The sequence below is a fragment of the Gambusia affinis genome, linkage group LG01 (genome assembly GCF_019740435.1).
Source record: "Gambusia affinis linkage group LG01, SWU_Gaff_1.0, whole genome shotgun sequence".
Classification (NCBI taxonomy): domain Eukaryota; kingdom Metazoa; phylum Chordata; class Actinopteri; order Cyprinodontiformes; family Poeciliidae; genus Gambusia; species Gambusia affinis.
This window is the reverse complement of record NC_057868.1, coordinates 21152278-21175227: the sequence shown is the minus strand read 5'-3', so window position 1 is coordinate 21175227 and position 22950 is coordinate 21152278. Positions and strand designations below refer to the sequence as shown.

General features: G+C 40.8%; 1 protein-coding gene and 1 long non-coding RNA gene across 2 annotated transcripts; both read left to right on the top strand.

Moving 5' to 3' along the window:
• The first annotated feature begins 458 nt into the window (after positions 1-458).
• wdr6 (WD repeat domain 6) lies at positions 459-8340 on the top strand. The gene is made up of 7 exons (XM_044118349.1): positions 459-584; positions 809-929; positions 1869-2012; positions 2555-5069; positions 6137-6214; positions 6595-6711; positions 7363-8340. The coding sequence occupies exons 2-7, from the start codon at positions 860-862 to the stop codon at positions 8195-8197; spliced, it is 3759 nt and encodes a 1252-aa protein (XP_043974284.1). The 5' UTR covers positions 459-584; positions 809-859; the 3' UTR covers positions 8198-8340.
• A 3200-nt stretch (positions 8341-11540) lies between these two features.
• LOC122831835 lies at positions 11541-17582 on the top strand. The gene is made up of 3 exons (XR_006370771.1): positions 11541-11573; positions 12011-12358; positions 13911-17582. It is a non-coding gene; the product is annotated as an uncharacterized LOC122831835 (long non-coding RNA).
• The last annotated feature ends 5368 nt before the right edge of the window (positions 17583-22950 follow it).

The following is a 22950-nucleotide window of genomic DNA, read 5'->3' as shown; positions in this document are numbered from 1 at the left end:
CAAAAAAGCCAATCCAACCACAGAAACTCAACAATGATAAGACTTTGCTTGATCTAATGGGAAATATAAAAAATGTAATTAATATTTTCCTATTAATTATTGAGAAAACTATAAATATTAATAAATACTACTAGAAATAGCAACTGCATCTATTTCATTAAAGTGTAAAGTTTAATTTTAAAAAGACATGTCTCTTACTGTTTTGAGAGTTCAAACCACTTAATTTTCAATCTGAGACCAATTTTTTTTTAAATCACAAGAGGTTTGAAATAATGTGAGCTTAACGGTATTGATTACAGTGAACAAAACTCACTTTTTCAACTAACGTATTTTTTTCTGAAAACACCTCAACGCAACACAACTTTTCACCTTTTATCACGTGTGTTTTTTTGGCCAATAAGCATAGTTCAGTATTTCTGCAGCCAATCAGTCTCTAGAAATCGGATTCTGTAGTTTTATTGGTTAAATTAGACCGGAATTAGTACAGAAACACATGTGGACAAAATTACTGTTCTCAGAACTGAATAGCAATGTAAAAATACAAGTCAGAGACATGTTTCAGCTGTATTTAAAGCTTTAAAGAGGTACGCATTGATTATCATTCCATACGAAAAGGGAGCATTTTATTCCTCTGTTTATTAAATATAAATGCTCCTACTGTTAGCATGTTTTGCTAACTGAAAGCTTTTTCGTGTTGGGTTGTTTTCATTGCTAAGATGAGCTAAACACAATGTTCCCTTTCAGCGTTCACCAAACCCACTTTATCGTCAACAATACAAATTCTAAGTAGTAGCTTTGTGTCTTTCAGGAAGCATACAGAATGTTTTTTCTAGTAGAAACTAAACAGTAACTTGCAAAGATGGAGACTGCTACCCTGGTGGCTCCTATCACAGGTTTGGAGTTGTTTCAGGATCGGTTTCTGCTGACAGGTAAGTCTTATTCTGCCACGTCAGAACCACACACTTCAATTAATGATACATGGTTTTGGGTATGATTAAATAAAATAAAAAAAAGACAAAATTATAAACACTGGTCATCACTGTGAACACACTATCCTCACTGTCAAGAGTGGTAGTAGCCGCATGCTGTGCTGATGCTTTTCTTCAGTGGGGATAGGGATGTTGGTCAGAGTTGATAAGCAGATGGATAAAGCTAAATACAGGCCAAGAAACCCAGTTTAAAAGCTGCAAAAGACTTGATACTGGATTGAATGTTCACCTTCTAATGGGACAAAACTAAACATCCAGTCATATCTACAAAGGAATGGCCTAGTCAAAGTCCAGACCAAAATGAGACCAAGTGACGAGACATGAAATTGCTCTTCACACCTGCATGCTTTCTGTCCAGACTGGCTTAGCTTGAGTTTTTCAAAGAATAATTGTCAAAATATTCTGTTTCTGTGTGTGCACAGCTGGTAGAGACAAACCCCAGAAGACCTGCAGCTATATCTGTTGCAAAAAGGTGGTTTGAATATTGACTCATCAGTGTTGAATGAAAATGCATTCCACATTTCTTTTTAGACTTTTACTTATAATTTTGGAAACCATATATCATCAGTTGGCAGGATTCTTCTTTTACTACCACACAAAGTGGATCAGGTAATTAACAAATAAACCTGAGAAGCTGATGAGCAAAGAGATTAGAGCAAAACTTAATGTAATGACTTGATGCTGCAATCTTAATAATGTCAATATTGATTTTGATGACTAGCTTGGTCAAACTTTTAACTACTATTTTTTGCAAAAGGGAAATGATTTGCAAAAACTCAAGGTAATAAAAATAACACACATATATATGTTTGTATAATTTTTTGTTTAATGGACTCATGCACACGCCTACGCCTGTTTTCTCGTTGTTCTTCATGGCAGGTGAAGGACCAGTCTTGTCCGTGTATAGTCTCCTGCCCCGCCCGAATGTTTGTGCCTCGCTGAGTGTCCTGCAACATTACAGAATCCACGGGATCAGAGTGAGGAGTCGGGACACAGTGCCAGCACAGAGCTCCACCGCCTCAGGTGCTATGCATTCATTTTCACACAGCAGGAAATTGGTTTGCCACTAACAAATTTCCTCTGAATCTAATGAGGAATGTTGTTCTTAAATGTTGTAAGTGTAAAAGTTGCACTTACAACATTTACAAATTCTTTTGGCTTAAAATGTTGTTTTGAGCCTAAAACAAATCAGTTTTTTCCCCTTGTTGAAAAAAATAAATGGTGAAAGTGATGCTATCTTTATTAGAGATGCAGTGCCAGTTCTGACACATATGTATTGTTTTTTGTTTTATTTTGTCCTCTAAGGAATAAAAAACTAATATATAAGTGTGTCAGATTATCCCTCTTTAGCCATTGAAGCATCTGTCCTGTCAGATTTTTTTTTTTAAATTAAAAAAAAAAGTTTTACTTGCCGATTAAGGAAATTCTGGCTGATGTTGTTGCATCCCTAATCTTTATCTGTGGGAGGGGTTATTTGTAATATGTTTGTTCATTGCTTGTAAAAACAGTTAACTCCCTTCTAGCTCACAGCTGCCTTGATCTGTTTGTCTATTTCTGATCTCTAGAGAAGAATTCTGCCTCTACAAGCAGCTTCTACGACCTCGCCATATTTGGAGGAAAGGCAGTGAGGCTCGTTAGGCTTCATTTAGAGTGCCAGGATGTGGAGACACTTCGCTTGGAGGCCCTGGGGCCCTTGTTGGAGCTCAGGGACTGGGCCCTAGATGTCCGCTGGCTCTCCTCAGACAAGCAGCCTCTGCTCTGTGCTGCTATTGCTCACAACGCTGCTCTTCTCCTGGACTCTACCACAGGAAACGCCCTGGTTCAGTGCTCCTGCCTGGAGGGCTGTCTGCTGTACTCTGCCCTTCTTCTGGTGCATGACTCTTGGGCTGATACCGTCTTGGTTGGTGGGACTGTTTTCAACCAGATCATCATCTGGAAGCCTGGTCGAGGTGATGAAATGATCAATTCTGGTCGCAAGGCTCCAATTGAGTGCCGACTGTTGGGTCACAGCGGGGTCATCTTCAGCATCTCTTACCTCCAGGAGAACGGGTTCCTCGCATCGGCGTCAGATGACCGCAGCGTTCGGGTTTGGGGTGTCGGTGCCTTGGGCGGCCCTGGAGGGAAATGTGGAGAATCTAACCCGCCGTGTTTAAGGGTCCTGTACGGCCACCAGGCCAGAGTGTTCTCGGTCCGTCTCTCAGGCAGGTACGCGTTCAGCGCAGGGGAGGACGGCGCCTGTTTAGTCTGGGACTTGTTAGGAGGGGGGAAGGTGATTCGCACTCTGAAGGGACACCGCGCAGGTGGTGTGCGTTCCCTAGCTGTCAGTGGGGGAACAGAAGATGGTGAGAGATGGGTGGCCACAGGAGGAGCAGATGGAGGGGTTAGGCTGTGGAAAGTAGGAGATAGCGAAGAGAAAGAGAGCCTAGAAGAGAAACTAACAGACCTGAAGTTTCCAGGTCCTGCTCTTCCGAAAGTGGTTTGTCTAGTGGGAGGAGAGGAGGAAAAGACTTACTGGAGTCGGATTTTGGTTTGTACTGACAGAGGGACAGTTTGCCAGTACAGCAGTGGGAGCTGGGAGACGATATGGGAAGGCCCAGCTGAGTTTTCATCATATTGTGTGATGGAGACAGCAACTGTGTTGGTGAGAAATGCAGCTCCCTTGGTTACATTGTGTGCTGTTGGGAACATCAGCGGCTCCATCCAGGTGTTTCCCACTTCCCATCCTCTGTCTGGTGTTCGTCTTACAGGCAGACCAGGCAAGATCCATAGTATCATTTGGAAAAAGGAAACGGATAATCTGTATTTACTCGCATCAGGTGCCGAAGGATTTGTCTGTCGCTGGTGTGTGGAGGTAAAAATGATTGAAAACTGCTCATTAGTCATAAGTGTGGAACCGCTTCCACCTTTCCTCCTCCCTCTCTGCTCCAAGCGCTGGCTCACAGCCGCCGTTCGCCTCCGGCTTCACTCCAACAAGGTGCTGTGGGTGTGTGGAGACAGGAGAGGGTCACTGCTGTTGTTCCAGGAAGAGAAAAACGTTGAGCTGAACCAAACCGATCAAGAAAAACTCGGTCAAGGCTTGCAGAGGAAAGAGGAAGAAGAGCGTGACTCTACACTTCAGCCTCTGAGCTGTCTGTTCGGCGTGCACGGGAAACACGGCGTGACCTCGGTGTGCGAATACCAGGGGTTGCTTTACAGCACCGGGAAGGATGGCTGTGTGAGGATCTTCAGGACTCAGCATGAAGACGGCGAGTTTCGGCTGGAGGTGCTCAGAGTCCAACGGGCCTGCCGGGGCTTGGAGTGGCTGGAGAGAGTCTTCATTCTGGAGTCTGAAATTAAGATTGGAGAGGAACCGGAAAATGCAATAGGAGAGGAGCCGAGGGAGGCCAGATTCGTCATCGCCGGCTTCCACGCTGTCCACTTTGTGGTGTGGGACCCTGTGAGACAGGAGAGGCTGATGGCAGTGGCCTGTGGTGGCGGGCATCGCTCCTGGAGTCTCTGGCCGTCGCACACAGGGGTTTGGCCCGGACGGGGAGCTTTGGTCTTCATCAAGCAGGGGGCCGTCCTGACTTCGCAGCCCCCAGGGGAGATGCTCGGCTATGCTGGGGATACAGGGAGAACTGGAGGATGGAGCTTGAGAGAGGGCATACATGGCAGGGGGATCTGGTGTGTGTGCAGGCTGGGAAGGATAGAAGAGACTGGAATTGACTCTCAAGCACGTACAGGAAGCAGTAAATCATGTTGGGAGGTAGTGGTGACAGGAGGGGAAGACACTAGCTTAGCGGTCCTGGCTATAAACCCAGTTTCTGGGGTCATCAAGGTTCTCTCGGTTCTTACCGACCACATCTCAGGCGTGCGAACAGCGACGGCGATAACTCGGCCGCAGGGAGAGACTCTCTCCGCCCTGGTACTGTCCGCCGGAGGCCGGGCTCAGATTCAGTGTAATCGGCTGCTGGTCGCCTGGGACAGGCAGAGGCTGGCTCCTTCCTGTCAGGTGATCCAGGTAGCGAGCCACCGATTGGACGCGCAGTGGGAGAAGAAGCGGAACCGACACAAAACTGTGAAAATGGACCCAGAGTCAAGGCAAGTTTGGATAGGATGATTTAGATTGAGTTGATTCTTGGTAATCCATTTATTTATGTTTTTAATGTGCTGGTAGCAGAGTCATGTTGCTATTCTAGCCAGGTTCAGTTTTATTTTATGCAGTTGTGGGGCTGCACAGTGGTGCACTTGGTTGCACTGTTGCCTTGGGTTTGATTCCCGGCCCGGGATCTTTCTGTATGGAGTTTACATGTTCTCCCTGTGCATGTGTGGGTTTTCTCCGGGTTCTCCGGTTTCCTCCCACAGTCCAAAAACATGACTGTCAGGTTAATTGGTCTCTCTAAATTCTCCCTAGGTGTGTGTATGTGTGTGTGAATGGTTGTGTGTCCTGTATATCTCTGTGTCGCCCTGCGACAGACTGGCGACCTGTCCAGGGTGAACCTCGCCTCTCACCCAGAACGTAGCTGGAGAGAGGCACCAGAGAGGCCCTTGTCCCATTAGGGACAAGGGTGAACAGAAAATGAATGGATTGAGTTGTGGCCACCAGATGGCGCCAGTTAAAATGGACCAAAGGGATGTTTTTCTGTTTCTTTTTCTCAATGAACTTATTAACAAGAATTTGAACAGAATAATAAAAGTGAGCAAAATCTTGACATGTCTGCATCATGACTCATAATTAAACAATGCAACTATTCCTGTATCTCAAAATTCAAAATGTATAGATTTTTTGTACAGTCTTGATTTAATTACTGTTCTAAGCAAAAATAGTCTTTTTTGAATCTCCATTATTGATTAATCAATTAATAAATTGGTTAATTGTCATTTTGATAATTGATTCGTCACAATCTGATTAATCGTTTCAGTTCCACTCTCATCTTAGCGTGTTAAGATTAGCCCTCTGATTGGTCAGACAATTAACTGAGCATTTAGCCCATCTGACTTCATTACTTTACTCACTCTGGAAGGACAACAAGGCGCTTCCAGAACAGAAAGATTTTCTCAGAAGATGTGGGGCTGAAATGTGTTCAAGCAAATGAAAATGAATGGATTTGTTCTTCAGAGTTGTTGTTCTGGATAAAGTTTGTCCTCTTGGGTTTGGCCTTCTCCAGGTACATGTCCATAGAGGTTCTGCAGGAAGAGACGGGCTGCATCCTGGTGGCTCTGTCCTGCAGCGACGGGGCGCTCAGGTCAGTCTGGTTGCTGAAGACTTTTTAAGTGCTGTAATGTATCTGAACGTGTTGATGACTGTCAGACGAGTCGGTATGGTGTCTTTACTTAATCAAGAGAGTGAGTAGTGCCTTGCAGTGTTTGGACTTGTAGTTTGAATAATTTTGCCAGGAAAACACGAGAAACAAACATTTTGGATGTGATCATTTGAACCTGGAAAAGTTTTGAATGTTGTAATTTTTTGGAAATGGGAACCCTGCAGGTTATTCTGCTTTTGCAGAACAATCGCACACAATTAGGATCAGTGAATTAGAATAAAACCAATCAACTATCTGCATGAGCTTTAGCTGTTCTTGTGTTTTACACACTTTTTGCTTTTATTTTGTTGCTATTTCTCCAGATTGTTTTCTGTCAATGAAGGTGAAAATCAGATCGACCTGCTGTGGGAGACGTTTTACCACCAGCGCTGTGTTCTCTGTGTCGCCACTTGCAGCCTGCAGGACGACAAAGGCAACAGGTGATCAAGTCTTTGCTTCCTGGACAGCTACATTTTTAAGATGCTTGCATACATTCAGCACTGCCATGCATATTGTATTTGTGATGATTTACGTCAACAGTAGTTTTCTTCAGTCTGGAATGATGACAAAACAATTTCAATAAATTTTTGAAACAAGAACTGGGTCCAGAAGTTTGTGAATTGCCATAATTCCATGGGATCTAAAGAAATACATATTTACCAAATAATGCAAAATTGGCACTTTTAATGGACTTTAGATGCAGCTTTTAAAGCACCTTTCTATTAAAACTGTCATTATTTACCGAATGACACTTCATGACAACAGTCAGAAACATTCGTAAAGACTTCTTCTTGGTCATAACTGGTGTTATGACATGTTTATGACAGTGTCTTATCAATCTTATGCAAACCCCATCAAAAAAATGTTACCTAAATTTCTTTGATCCAAATCGCAGCCGAGCCCATTCTATTTGAAGTTTGCATGTTCTCTCTCTCTCTCCATGCATGAGTTTTCCAACAGTAATCCCCCCGAAAGTGTAAATATATAAATGTCTTGCATAATTATTCCACCTTGATTAAAATAAAAAAAAAAAAAAGCCTTTTTCAGATGTTTTTTTAGCCGTGACGTAGGAATGTGTTTCCCTCCCACAGGTCCAGGCTCCTGTTCAGCGCAGCCACAGACGGAAACATCGCAGTGTGGCGTTTGACTGAAAGGCTGTCCGTACCGGCCCAGAATTCAGGTGGCGCCACTGCCCCGCCAATCCCCTGCCTCGTCATCCCCGCCCACCAGAGCGGCATCAACTCATTGGCTGTTTGGGTGGAGAAACTGGGACGAAAAGAGGACGGTTGCCTGGTAACAGTTGCGAGCGGGGGAGATGACGGGCAGCTGACGGTGTCCACAGTGAGGGCGCAGCACCCAGAAGACGGGGAGCTGGTGGGGAGCCAGGGGTTTTCTCAGATAAGTGATGATCATACCGCGCAGGATAATCCTTCCAACCAGTTTCAGCTTCGTCTGCACTCCCAGTTCAGCATCCCGCTGGCCCACGCTGCCTCCCTCACCGCCCTGAAGCTCCTGAGCCCCAGCCTCCTGGTTTCCACCTCCTCTGATCAGAGGGTTTGTCTGTGGAGAGTCAGCGGTACCGGCATCAGCCACAACGGGGCGCTGTGCTCCCACGTTGCAGATGCCACGGGGCTCGCAGTGTGGGAGGAGGAGGAAGAAGTGGATGAAATGATGGGCTCTGAGACAGAGCGGGCGAATGCAGTTTTGAAGGAAATAGTTGACCCAGTTTGTAAGACCAGCGAAGAGGAAAAGACAACCGATGATCCGAGGAATCCAGCAGAGAACGGAGACACCAGCACAGCTTCCTGTGAGGGCAGGAAGAAGACGGCGAAGGTGGGATGGATCCTGGTCTGCGGCCAGGGCCTCCAGCTTCTGCGACTCAGGAACGCTGGGATGGATACAGAGACGTGGAAAAAGAAAAAGTAACTTCGGAATTAGAAGCCAAAAATACAGTGAGAGGATCACAGCAGTCCATAATTTATTTTTAAAAGACTTTTGTTGATATATTTATCTTGACTGGTGTTTTATAAATCAAACCATTTTTAATTAAAGGTCACAAATTTTCCTGATTTCTTGTGCGTTAGTTTTTTGCTACAAAAGCAATGTGTTGCTTGTGGATGAATGAAGATGATGGGAATATGTTTTAGAAACAGTTTTAACAGAATTAATGCAAATACATTACCGTACGTACAGCTCAGCCAAGAATGATCCGACCCCAACTACAAATTAGATTTACTGGCAAATTAAACAAACTAGTAGATGAATTAAATGACCCAGCACAACTAATATTACAAGGTTTTATCAAATGAAAGACAATTTGTTCCTAAAATTATTAAACTCCTTCAAGACCCTCTTTTGTTGTCTTGCTCTGCTGCAAACATTACAGCCAGACATCAGCTTGTGGGAGGATTTTCTTGAAAAATTTTAACCCTATTTTCATGTGAAAAGTTCACAAATGTTTGAAATGAAGCATTAAGCATTCGATTAATATGAGGCTCACCTGTAAATAATAAAGCTGTTATTAAATGATTATGCTAAATGTTGGCTCTAATCAGGCCCTTCAATAGATTCTGAGACTAGTTGTCTTTGAAAGTAGGATTTAGCTTTGAATTTCAATATAATCCTAGTTTTAGTTTTACATAACTGGTTTTATTGCAAAAGCCTGAACGGTTTGGATTTTTGCCAGTAGGTCTAATTTGTAAAATGTGGTTTGTGCTCCAAATGATCCCTTTGCTTTCAGTAATCAGCACAACAAACATTTCTCATCAAGAGCTGCTCCAACATTTTCTGGCCGTTTTTAAATTCCTATTAAAATTTATCTTGGCCCATCTGTGGTGTGCAACAGGGAATGATGCCAGATTGTTCATTTATGGCTGTTCTGTTTAGTCCTAGTTAAAACAAATCCAGGACTGCTTGTAGTGAGTACCCAAAGTGTTTAGTATGATGAAGTATGACAGATGCATTCTGTGTATAGCTAATCTAATCTACTTAAATGCTAGACAGAAAACATGCAGTTCACTTGGAATTCCACACAGAAATTAATCATCCATCCATTCCTGATATTAGATATCAAAACTAACCAGTGACATGTCCAGCTCAAGGCCACAACTAATGCAGGCGTCATTTATAAGAGCGTCCTGCACAATTTCTGCAAACACAAAAAATAATGTTTGTTTCTTAGTCTCTAGAGAAAACTCTTTGTTTTAGGAGTTAAAACACAAACTAGGAGATAAACTGTGTTTGTGTGAGTTCAAAACATCGCCTTCTTCTAATTTGTGTTGTTAAAATCAGACTTTTGCATATATCTTGTCTCTGTGCGTCTCAGAATGCAAATGTAGCTGCGTCACACAGCTTGAACCTTGTTCGTGTGCGCCATGCCAAACGCCGATAAGAGGGTGAACATAGGCATATGGTAACTTAAAGTCATCTGCTAGGAATTTCAAACCGTCACCTCTGTGTGAGTGCAGTTTTACAGTGGATATTTTGTGGTGTCATAACTGGTTTTGCAGGCTCTACTAAATAGGCAGTACATGGAGAAAGTCCCCCTCTGTTAATCATTAACTAAATCACTAAATCCAATGAAAAACAGCATTGCTAACTTCTAAATTTAGTTACACACATCAATATACTAATTTGTCATATATTTGTTTTGCACCACTGAATTTTCCAAATAAAAAAGTCACAAGTGTTCTAACAGTCACAACGCTGCAACAACGATCTCTGTGAAGATTCACCAGGATGAAAATCCTAAACAGCCATCGCTTCAAAGGAATGAATTAGATCATCCTAATTCATTCCTTTGAATTACAGTTTATGTGGTTGAACATGGAAAACAATTAGAGATTGTCTGACTGTAGTTGTAGATTGACAATATGTCAGTATTTTTACTTTTCTTCCATCTGTTACAAGTGTAGCGTGAGCTGATGGTGACAAAACCTGCCTCAAGCAGATTTATATAGTTTATGTTGTTTTCGTTTCTGTAAGCGTTGTTAAACCATGTGCAAAACGTAGACAACCATTCTATGGTTAGGCTATTATAGAGAGTCAGGAGGATTGTGTTGGCACATGCCTGTTTTACACTGGAACGACAATGCTAGTCAGAACTGGAGCAGAAACTACACCAATCTGAATGCCGCGTTTCAAGCTACAGTTCTTGTCACAGTGTGTTGAATTATCAACAGACTGGGTCTGGGCCAGAATGCTTTTAAATCTTTTTTAAAGGTGTTGGTTCGTTAGGTCTCCAGACCTCTGCCCTCAGACAACATTTCTCCTGACTTCCTCTTCCTCACTTGGGACATTAAGTACATTATCACTTTGTGAACTAAAACCGAAACTGGAGAAATTGCTTTGCTTCTTTTGTATTGGTTTGGCATCCTGTCACTTCATCTTTTGGATGTTTTTGCAACTGTTTTGTGATCTGTCTTTTTTTTTATTTGCCATTTAAACTTTCTTTCCGTACCTCTTACTCAGTTTTAGACATTGAAATGAAAGAAATGTAGCGAGCTATAAAGCAGAGCACAATTGAAAAGGAAAAGTTACCAAGGTGACAGTACAGTACATGCCCTTTAATCCATTTGGCTGCTCTTGATAAGACAAGTTTTAACCACTGGAGCCCTGTTACGTGCCAATTTCCATGCCACTTTATCATGCCTGCATGGAGGGCTTTATGGAGGTTAGAGCAGACAGGCTGCAGGTATTCATGAATATATGAATATTTTATTCTGATCTCAAATTACTTTTTGTCTCGTGCCCATCTCACTAACCTGCACTTGGAATGAAAGAGGAGAAAGAACGCGAGGAGAAGCTTGAGTGACGGAGAAAATGGGGCCAAGTGGTTCTGGAGGAGGGACATGAACAGAAAGTTGATGAAAGCTCCTTGGATCCGGTTTCCTTCAGTGGCCTTTGTTCTCTGCTCTATCATACATAAAGGATGGGAGAAGAGTGAGGAGGTGAGGTCCTGAAAACATAAACGTGACGTTAAGAAGAGAGAGGTCGATGTAGAGAAGTTTCCTGCTGCGCTGAAAGTCCCAGTTGTTTTTCTGGAAACCGCATCAAAATAGAGGAAAAGGGAAAAAAATCAACAAGACATTTTGGGACTAGATGCAGAGGAAGATGCTTGCCCAGGCCTGGATTTGTGTTTGTTTTTCGTTTTGTGGCTTAGGAGAAGGCTGTGTTGTGTAGTCCTTTTACAGCCTTCTAACATGTGTGGAGAGAAGAAATAACTTATGGAATAGAGCCTGAGAAATCATCACCATCTGTAGTGATGAAGTGCCAGTCATTGGTTCATCTGGGAGCAGAACAGGTAACGCTTTATATACTGAGATTTCCACACAGAGCAGGATCTTCAGCTCAAGAATAGTCTGTGAATCTAACAGTCTAATATGAGGCTCACAACAACAGTCTCATAAAAGTGAATACAGTATGTCTACTCTTTCTTTTAAGGAAAAGTTTAATTTCAGACCTAATTAGGGGTTTAGATCATAACTCATCATATATTCAGCACCAACATCTGTTATTTACAAATTACTGCGTGATGTTGATTTTACAGTAATTTCTTGAAAGTGGTGAGATGGATTTTAAATGTAACATTCTTGTGATTCCTTCTGAAACTCTGGCAGAAATGAAATGCAGAGAAATAGCTCACAATAACTCACCAAGGCACATTTTGCATGTAACTTCTTCAAGGATGTATCTTAAAAGTATGTCATTCTTTTCTGTGTTTTTTGCAAATGTATTCAGGTCCACCTCCCTTCAATTCCACTGCTCTCCAGCAACCACACCTCACGAATCGCAAGAAACCTAACAGGCAGTCCCAGACTTCATCCTCCTCTCAGCATCACCCAGGACCTTCCTGCATCCTCCTCTCAGACAACGTAACACCGTGGGGTGGCCTTGCTCACTCCGAATCCTCCTTTACCATAACCCCCCCAGCAATTCCACCAACAAGACCCCCATCCCTCCCACCTGGTCCTCAGCCGACAGTTGCCACTCCTCATGAGGAGGAGGAGGAAAACGATGAATGTTCATGTTCAGGTTTCAGCTCCGAAATCTCCTCTCCATGCCTGTTGGTCCCTCGGAACAACACAGGTGTGATATCAGACTGTTACTAAAGAATGACTGATTTCCTTTCTTTTCATTGATGCAAAGGATAAGAAAAATATGCCTTTAAGCATTAAAGTGTCTACGTCACATTCCCAAAAGTATTTTGTGACACAGCCGACTCATTAAATTCAGACAATCCAAAACGTTGCAACTTGTATCCATCACCTGGGATTGTAGACTTCCTCTACAAACATTTGTGAAACAACGGAGCTCAGCGAAGACCAGAGGTTGATAGGAAACCTCAAGTACAATAATAAGAACATTTGTGAGATGTATTCCCAGCTAAACCTATCTTCAAAGATATTTTATTTAACTTCTTGGTATCTTGCTAAACTACTTGGGATACTGTGCTTATTCCATGAGGTTCGCAGACAGTTGAGATTTCATGGACAAGTGTACTAATTGCATACATTTCTTGTGACAAATTCCTTCATTTGCCACAGTCCAAATGGATGGTGGCAAGTTTGATAAGTGAGTTGGGCACCTGGCCCCATTTATTCTCCACTAGGGCAGCCATTACATTGTGGCACAAAGTGACAGTCTAATCAATGTGTGACCTTGCGACGGGTTGCACCGATTCTCAAACTTTTCAGCTTGATGTCACTTTTGAAACAGTCTGATGTAAACTCAGTTTCCCACCAAGCAGTTTACTCTGTCACCAAGTATTTGCAAGAGGTTGTAAAAACATATCTTTCTACTTTGAGTCAATTTCCTCTGACCTCTGGAGAGCGAAATGCATCAGAGTATCTGAGGTCCTTAAGAATCCAGTAGAAACAAATTGTAGAATCCAGATTTTGCATTGGCTGTCTGGACAATGTGGCTCACATGCATCTCAGATCTTTCGAATCTTGATGTGGCTTTCAGATTAGCTCAAGAACACTTCTAAGAGTGAATATATGTCCATTGGACAACACATGTCCAATGGACAGGGTCTGGGTTGGGTGGTTGCCTGGAGAACCACATTTTCTTTTACCACTCTGCCGAGTGTGGAGGTTTCGTTTTTTTTAAAAGGTGGGGCTGGTTGAAGTCGATGACTTTGCTCCAAGGAAAGGAGCTCTTGATTCTTCCTCTAACCGAGACATTTTGTTAGATTGAATTTTCTTGATTCTGTGGAAACACCTTGGGAATGCTTCCTACCCATTCCAACATGACTGCACACCAGTTTGCAATGCAAGGTCTTTAAGGACATAATGAGTGCGTTAACTATGGAGGAAATCCCAAGACCCTTTACATCAGCCTGTCGGAGAACCTTAGGGAGGATTTAAAAACAAAACTGTGATCCATGTAAGAATATTGATCAAATATTTCCACAGAGTCCCCAAAGGCCCTAATTTCCCTTTGGGATCAATAAAGTATGTTTGGACTAAGATGAATTAAAACTTTGTGGACAGCTTTCTGGTGAACCGTTTGTAGCCTCACCAGAAAGCACGAAAGGTTTCAGTACTTTGGTCAATATGACGTGTCTCGGACATGTTAACAGAAGGATGTGATCAATGTAACAGTTTTTTTTTTAAGTTGTCTGGTATTTTGTGTGTAGGTGGAGTGGGCAGAAGGCTGCAGGCGAGAAGCAGGGTCATACCTCAGTGCCAGGTTCCTCGCCTTCCACGCCTGCCACCGCTGAATCCAATCACCGAGCTCAGCTTCTCTCGAAGCTTCACGTTTTCCTTCTTCGAGCTGCCGCTGCATCATTCCCCTCACTGTCGGGCAGAACGTGCCAGAAACCTCTTTCAGCTGCTGAAGCAAATACACTACTGAGGACTCTTGTATTAAAGGATTGTGAAACAAATCTAAATGTCTGAATTGTCAAATTAATGGCAGTGAAGTGATGTCTTAAGAAAACAATGAATACTCTGAACTCGTAACTCTTAACTCCCATCATATGGGCACATTGTGTTGAGCCTTGCATGCTTTACTCGGTTTTGGTGTCAGTAAAATACCCATTAACAAACCTATTGAGTGGATTCATGAATCCCTCCTATGGAATACCTTAAAACTTATTAACTTATTTCTCATTTAGCCCCTCACTCGTTTTGTCTGCCTCTGCAACTCTTGCACAAACATCCCTGAAAGCTGAGTTGGGATAATGCAGCCATTCATTGGCTCTGAAAGACTGCTGAAGGGGAACGAAAGAGACGGTAAAATGGCATTAGTGTGCAGAGTTCAAGGCTGTCTTCCTCATTCCCTGATTCACGTGTAACAGCTTGTGTAGTTCAGTGTGTGAACTACGCAACAGAACTATGCACTATCACAGTCACATGTGTGAACCCACAGCACTGATTCGGTTTCTCTATGTTGGATATTTCTCTATATTGCTCACAGGCTCCGTTTTTTCGCTTCAGTTCTTTCAAAGTTACCTTTTGTGTTGTGAAAGAAATCCTCACTGTTAGTAAAGCAAAGAAAATGTTTGCATTTAAAATGACCAGGGGTTCCAAATAGAAATCTGAAGTTCTTATAGTGAACAGCAGAATCTGGCAGTAATTTGCGATGATGAGCAGGTGCATGTCTCAGGTCAGGAGCTTTTTGTAGAAGATGAAGGACCTCAAAAACTTTGCTGCTTGGCAGGTTCTTCCTGGTCAGACTAACCTTTTCTTTTGAACTAGACCATTTCATACATTCCAAGCTCTGCTGGCTTTGAGTCTGTTTTGATCCTGTCATTGCTGCCTTACGCTCGTTAAGGTAAAACAGTGGCGACAATCTGACAACAGAAGTCAGTGTTCATCATCATCCAGCTGGCTGTAGATGAAGTTACTGCAACAAGTAGGAGCAATTTTCAAGGATTGCCACAAATTCTCACATGAGGTCTGCACTTTGATTCATAACTTGTAACTTGAGTTATGAATATTTTTCCACCAAAACAACTATTGTAGTGTTGAAAATGTTTAGGTCATGGTCCTGTCAGAAGGACCATGACCTTTTATGAATTCATGCTTCTTTGAACAGACTTTCTTTAAAGATTACCTTGGATTTAGCTCCTTCCATGTTTACCGCTACTCTTATCAGGTTCATGCTCCAGTTGATAAAGCATCCTCAATGCTGCCATGTTCCTTATCAGGAACATGGTGGAAAGATAGATTTACTTCTATCCTCATTTGATGCAAGGTACTGAATGAGTGCTTTGAAAAGAAGCTGCCTTTCACCATATCTTGGGAACTTTTACTAAAGACACACACTCTCAAAAACACCGAGGAGACTCGTGTCCACAAGACGCACCCAGATGGACAGATGCCACACTGTTAAACTGACGAGTGACTCATTATTATATAATAATCTGTTTTTATCTCCATAACCACCAATGGGCAGATACGATAGATATCTGCACCTGGCCGCCTATTAGTCATCATTATCTCCTCTGATGGGGCCGGTGATAATTAAATCTGCGTGGCCTTTGTTTTAGTCAGGGCGGAGAATTTGGTTAGATTCGAGGCTTGTAACTTAAATATGGAGAAAACAGAACATACTGTCTGTAGATCTGTTACGTACCTAAGTGAATGGACAGACGAATAGAAGGATTTTGTTGGCACATCGAGTGTGCGCAGACAGATTTATTTAATGTTTCTGACAGCCTAGTTGATATTCTGTTTTTAAGTCAGAAATAGTCACAGTCATTGGTTTCATCCTGGGTGCCATCTTGTCAGTGCAGATGGACGGTCCAGGTGGTGGGATGCAAACCGAGTGGGTCAGTAGAACTGGGTTATTTTTTTATGTTTGGCTTTGTCATTCCACAACAAGATTTTATCATTCTGGTCATATTTTATTGGATTTTGACTTGCTGTATTTTGAACACACACATACATGTAAAGTCAATGTTTTTATTTATATTTACTGTGTTGCCCTACGATGGACTGGTGACCTGTCCAGAGTGTAACCCGTTGCCCTCTAGAGAAAGGCACCAGAACCGCTTGCGACTCCTCTAGGGATAAACGTGTCAGGTGACGGATGGATGGTTTAAATAATATATCAATCAACGTGTTAATGTAGCTCCTTTCTCTTTATTTGTTAAATACCATGGAGTAGACATCATATTATCCCTGCTTACATTTTTTCTATTTGTGACATTGAGTCAGTGTGTCTGACTTTCTTCACTCAAAGTCCAGTTCCTGGACCAAAGATCCTTGCAAAAGTTTTAATATACCATTAACCTCACATTATTTTAATGTTTTGGATCAATACAAAGAAGACCAGATTTGAGAAGTGCAGCTTAACTTAACACTACACTGGCATGTTTTTCTTTCAAATGTGCAGCTTATTGAACAAAGCCAATAACAAAGTGTGTTATTGGCTTGGATACGTTAATCAGCTATGAGTTTCCCCCTGATGTTCTTTGTAAACAAGCTGAATTCAAACACAATATTTGCCATTGGAAACATCCTTAACTGCAATTTAAATCATGAGGTGATTTCGTCACCACTTCAACTAGAATATTTTGTTAAAAAAAAAAAGAAGTAAATCATTATTTTAGCAGGAATTGATGGTTCTTATTTTAATTTTTTCTCTATTTCTGTTCCTGGTTTTGCTGTGGCATGTCAATCAAACCTTTTGATTTTAATGCAGCCAAGATGCCTATTGATGCATATTGGACACATAGCAAGGATTGTATTAGAAATATTTTTGCTGCCACCTACCGGTCAAAGGGTGAACAACATCTGGCTGGAGTTCTAAAGTACTGAGGTGCATATAAGATAATAATATGATGGACCAGAAACCAGGAAACTGTTGGATGTTATTGAGTCTCCTAATACTGTTTGGAAATAGCAGCAATAATATTTATACCTGACACTAAATGTTATAATGACAAATTATACCTAAAGTTGCTAATTTGCATCATACTTGAATGTATAAGTACAGTTTGATTTCTGTGGGTATACTGTGTGCTATATTCAAAGTGATACTCTCTACATAATGTAGGAGCTGCGTAAGAGCAAAATAATTATTAGTTTATATTTTACATGATGATAATGAACTTCTGAGGTCTCCACACAACAGGTATATTTATACTGAAACTAAATGACATTCCGGGAGACGTTTGTGTTTGGTTTCCTCTGTGATTAAACAAATGATGACGAACTAATCAGATGTGTCCCACCTGCTGTTTTAAAGCAAGTTTTTTCTATAACTCAGTTAAACGTTATCTGATCTTATGTGAGGAGATCAAGGTGAAGTTGTGTTTTATTTATGACGTTTTTATTGATGTACTCTTATCATTCTAATAAATCAGTAAAGCATCATGTTTGCTGGGTTTTCTTCTGACTGGATGGATTCATTTATTGATTGGTGACTTGCGAATTGTTCTGAATGCCTTCCTTTTCCTCCTTCAAGTTGTCCATCGCTCTGTTTTGAAGCTGAACATTGCAGCTATATTTGAATACACTCTCACAAACACGCACACATCCATACACTGACACGTAGATCACTAGGCAACCTTCAGTAGAGAAAAGTACCTTGCCCAAGCGGCAGGAGAGAGCTGAAACTGAATCAGCAACTTTTAGATTTCAATAAATCTACACAGTTAGCCACGGTCACTCTGAAAACACGAGGTACTAATTTCCTGCAGATCTTTCATTATTCCTGTCAGGTGGCGCCCTCTCTGACGGGTTAGAGCTGTGTTTGGAATATGTGAGACAACGGAGAGAAATAATCTTGGTATCAGGTGTTCATGCATCATTTCCTCTTCCTGGCGTATCCAATAAAAAACAAGAAAGGAGTAGACATTAGATCAGATGTAATTCCAGGGATTTTTCTGCGGGCCCAGACCCATGCTGTCTTCATTTGAGAAGAATGTCAGAGAAATCAGATCCAAACTTCCTCTGCTCCCACTCACTCCCAGCAGGAGTCTGTCTGTGTGAGATACGTTTTCACATCTTAAAACTGCTTGGAGTCTGACAGCATGTAGCTGAACTTGTACTAATGCAAACCGAGGAAGTAAGACAAATTGGCTTGTCTGCTTTCATTTCATCACTTCTGTTTGTTCAAAAAACATAGGGTATAAGTTATCTATCGTCTGACAAGAAAAAATTTTCCCAGATAATTCAGGTAGAGCACTTTTCAAGACGCTGGATGTTGAAAAACACCAAACTGAAACTTTTATTTGCAGCTTTGAAAAAAAAAAAAGATTTTCCCATGTTTTCTAATAATTTTAGGTATTTTTCAAGCCTCACAAGCTTGTTCTCGTCAGATGAAGTATTTGGCAACGCACCCGCATATTTACGGGGAGAAAACACTTCTCCTCCTGCTGCAGAAAATTAAGGCAGAAAAAGCTGAGCAAATACTGCGTGGCAAATTTAGCTATGGAGTGAAGGAAGTTAATAACATAACAACTCTTAATTGGACTCAGACAGTTAATATGCTGAGAGGCCTTGAGACTGTCAGGAGCTCCTGATCTCCTGTGGACTGCTATATAAAATGTCATTGGTGTGAAAAAGGTCACTAATGATTATTCTACAGCTCATTTCTGGAAACAAATGTTCAACCTGATTTCAAGTGTATAGCTGATTAAATCCTCCATCTGGCACACATCAAAACACCAAACTGTCACCACAGGCAGTCTGTCTGGGCTCAGAGGATCCCTGAGTTTCTGTCAGTCCTCTCTGTTCTCTGCATTTCATTTTCTCCTCAGTCTGTTTAACTTGTGGCTGCTGTTCTGCTCTCTCTTTCACTCCCATCCTCCCTGCTGCACACTGGTGCTGGTCCATTATGCATTAATTGCATTGCATACTGCTGGTTTCTTAGAGGAAGCCCTTCCATGGATAAACTTGGCATGGATTTGTTTTATTTGATTGATCCCAGAGCTAACTAGTTAACTACTAAAGACCTCAAAAGGCGATGAAATAACCACTTATTTAACTGTGCACTGATTAAATATTGTTCTTTTATGATCTAAACCTGACATTAATAACACATTTACATCTTTTTCTGGAATGTTTTATTTTAAATGTTTAAATAATGATGGCACAAAAGAGATGGCTGATTGAGCTCTCTTTGTATCTGCTATTGTTCGTAAGAAAAAAGAGATTAATCTGTAAGAAATGTTTTTAATTTACAGCTGTTTAAGATCGGATTTCTTTAATATAAAGGAAGTATGTTTTTTTTCCAGAGTTGCATATACGTAAGGTCAATAGATAACAACATCAAGTAAAGTTTGTATGATCGTCAGCAACCTTGGGACCAAATCAGAAAATAACTTAATGTCCCCCCTCTGGATTCCCTGGAGTGTTCTCTATTATTTGCTGATCCAAACCACAACTTGCTGAACAGACAATCCAGGTGGTGTTTGCAACACAGCCTTTGTTACTTTTGTCACACAGATGCTCACTGCTTTGTTTTCAGTGGCACTCTTTGCCAAACTGTCTCTTTGGTTCTTTCACTTTGTAAAATGAGAGAATAGAGAAAAGGTTTTATTTATGATACCTTCTGACCTTTTGATTAAGTTTTTGCCAAGGATTTTACCCCAACAAAACCCTCCGGTTCTCTTTTGTCAGTCGTCCAAACCAGAAGTTGGTATTCTAAGTAAGCGTGATTGCTCCCTGTAGCTCCTCTCCATTCATCAAACACCTCTGCGTCTTTTTATGACACAGGACAAAACTAGACTTCATGCTGTAAACTCAAAGTGTGATAAACATCCTCACATGGCTGAACACTAGTGATGTTACGTGATGAGCCGAGGCTTCGAGGCGTGTGTCGAGTAATGGAGGGGGCGTTTCCGTAAAGCGCGTATCGAGGCTTGCTTCATTTAGGGGAGGAGCCGAAAACGATGACGTCCGAAGCCTCGCTGCCCGGCTGTACCACGTGACTGCTTCGGGAAGTGGCTCAGATTTTGGGTTTATAAACCCCACAGGCTCCATTCAAAATGTGGGTTGTTGTAGTCGAGTTGCGGTCAGTTGAGAGAGTGGATAGAGTTTTGATAGTTTGGATTGTGGTTATTTAGTTTGAGACAGGTAGGGAGAATAAATAAATAAACACTACAACTTCCCCCACCCAATAGGGCAGTTTCACTAGGAAGTCATAGGAAAGCACGGGCGTCCTCTGAGAGAGAGATAGAGAGAGACAGAAACAGAGACTACAGAAAGGGAGAGAAAAAGACACAGGCAAAGAGAGAGAATATATAGATCTAGAGATAGAGAGAAACAGAAAAATAAAAAATAGATATTTACAGAGAGAAAGAGATAGATACATACAGACAGAAAAAGAGAGAGAGAAAGATATATAGAGATAGAGAGAAAAAAATATATATATACAGAGAGAGAGGGAGACAGAGAAAGGAAAAAAGAGAAAATCCTATCCTGTCCCACAGCTATCCTATTTTTAATTTTAATTTTTATTCTAATATTAAGGATACGTGAGTTTTCACCACTTGATTTAACTTGAGTTACCTTGAACTCCAATACCATCATCACACACATCATAAGCAGATTTGCTCTGGAATAAGCAAGGTATTGATCTAAATGAATTTTTCCCCCCTTCCCCCTTTATTTATTTTTCTGGGATTAATATTTAATGTTTTTAGACTTTATTATTTCAGGACTTATAATTGGGTTATTTATTTAATTTGAGCTTTTTACTAATAATCTCACTATTATAAATAGGATTGGTTAGTTAGTTTTAAAGTTCTTAATTTTTATATTAGGATTTTTAAGATAGCTGTGGGACAGGAAAGGATTGTTTTGTATATATATTTCTCTCTATCTCTATATATCTCTTTCTCTATCTCTATATATCTCTTTCTCTCTCTTTGTCTCTTTTTTTCTTCACCTTTTGTGAAGTCATTCCCAAGAGCCATAATAGACAAAAATTCAATTCATCACACGTGTTAAGATACAGCTGGTTGTGATTATACACCTGGCCAGTAGGTGGTTTCGTGTGCACATGAAGCCTCAAGAAATGAACCCTTTCTCAAACCAGTTGGCTCAAGTGGTTCAATGCCTCATGAGGCTTCATCTCACCATCACTACTGAACACACTCTTCAGTTTGCAGATAAGAGATGCTGATAGACCTTTTACCTCTTCCTGTTTGCCTTCCTGTGTAAACACGTGCGTGAAGATTTATGATGTGCTCAGTGATTTTTTTCTCCTTATTGTGCGTTCGCATACGGACCTGCTCAGGGAAGGACGGGCCATGCTTGGTGTCCGTGTAGATGTGGCGGCATTTTTAGGTCAGCTTTCCACATCCAGCTGTGATTCTTGATGTCTTTTCCAAGTCCAGTTTCCAATCGCTCACTCACACACCTACATCGCCTTGCTAAAGTTTTTGAGCACCTTGGGTTTTTTTTTTTATTATTTACATTTTGTCTCATCAAAATAGAACCAAAAAAAAGTATTTGACAAAAAGTTTTAAAAACAGAGTAGTGTGGATTACGTTTGTTGTCTCTCGGGTTCTTTTTAAAGACATTAAGAGTTTTAATCTTTCTTGTAATGTTTTCCAAAATGTTAGTCAAAAATTACACTTTAATTTTGCTTCTGTTTATCCAAGACATTGGATGATACAACAAGATCAAACAGTAGATAAAAGATAAAGTTGATGTAAAGGTCTACTTTTAGATCCTAATTCATTGGTTGCTTCTGCTTTCCATAAATGATTAAAACAAATATTATTACGGTTATTTTTACAATGATGACACATCTCTTTTCTCATTGGTTTCTATAAACCAGTACATATCAGAACAGATTTTTAAGTCTAGGCAAAGTTCACCTTTTACACACGGAACAAGCTGTTCCAGCTGGAAGCTGTAAAAAACATGTTTGCAGAAAAAAATATTTACACAATGTGCGAAATGGCCTTTTTGTTTTCATTGAACATTTTAGGCTGAGTGAAACTTCCCTCACAAATCAACAAGACGAAACGGTATCACATTGGCGCTGTCTGTCAATGAGTAGCTGAACGAGCAAAACACGACTCGAAAACCAAGGGAATAAAGGTAAAGGTTAGACTTTAATGCCTTTTTAATTTGAATGTCTCACTATGTCGGGGAAGGAAACCAGGTCAAACCAAAGTTTTGTCTGTGCAAAGTCTTACCACCGCTCACAAGTAGGACAGGACATAGAAACAAGTTTATGCTTCTCAGTTTATCTTTGCACCTCTATCTGGGATTTTAAAACAGCCAGTTTAGTCAGGGTCCAACTGTTCTCCCTTTTCCACTGGCTGTGTTTTACATTAGAGTAAAAATCTTTGGCAATACAAGATGGACTTTCACTTGACAATCCTTTAAAAGTTTTAAATGATACATATTAACTGGAGGTGAAATGATTATGTAACAAACTTTAACAAAGAGGTTGGAATAATAATTTGGTGATCACATTTGAATTTATGTGCAATTTCTCTAATGATAGATAGATAGATAGATAGATAGATAGATAGATAGATAGATAGATAGATAGATAGATAGATAGATAGATAGATAGATAGATAGATAGATAGATAGATAGATAGATAGATAGATAGATAGATAGATAGATAGATAGATAGATAGATAGATAGATAGATAGATATGTTATGTATTTATCGCTCAAGAAAAAAAATCATTCTTAATAATAATAATAATAATAATAATAATAATAATAATAATAATAATAATAATAAATTTTAT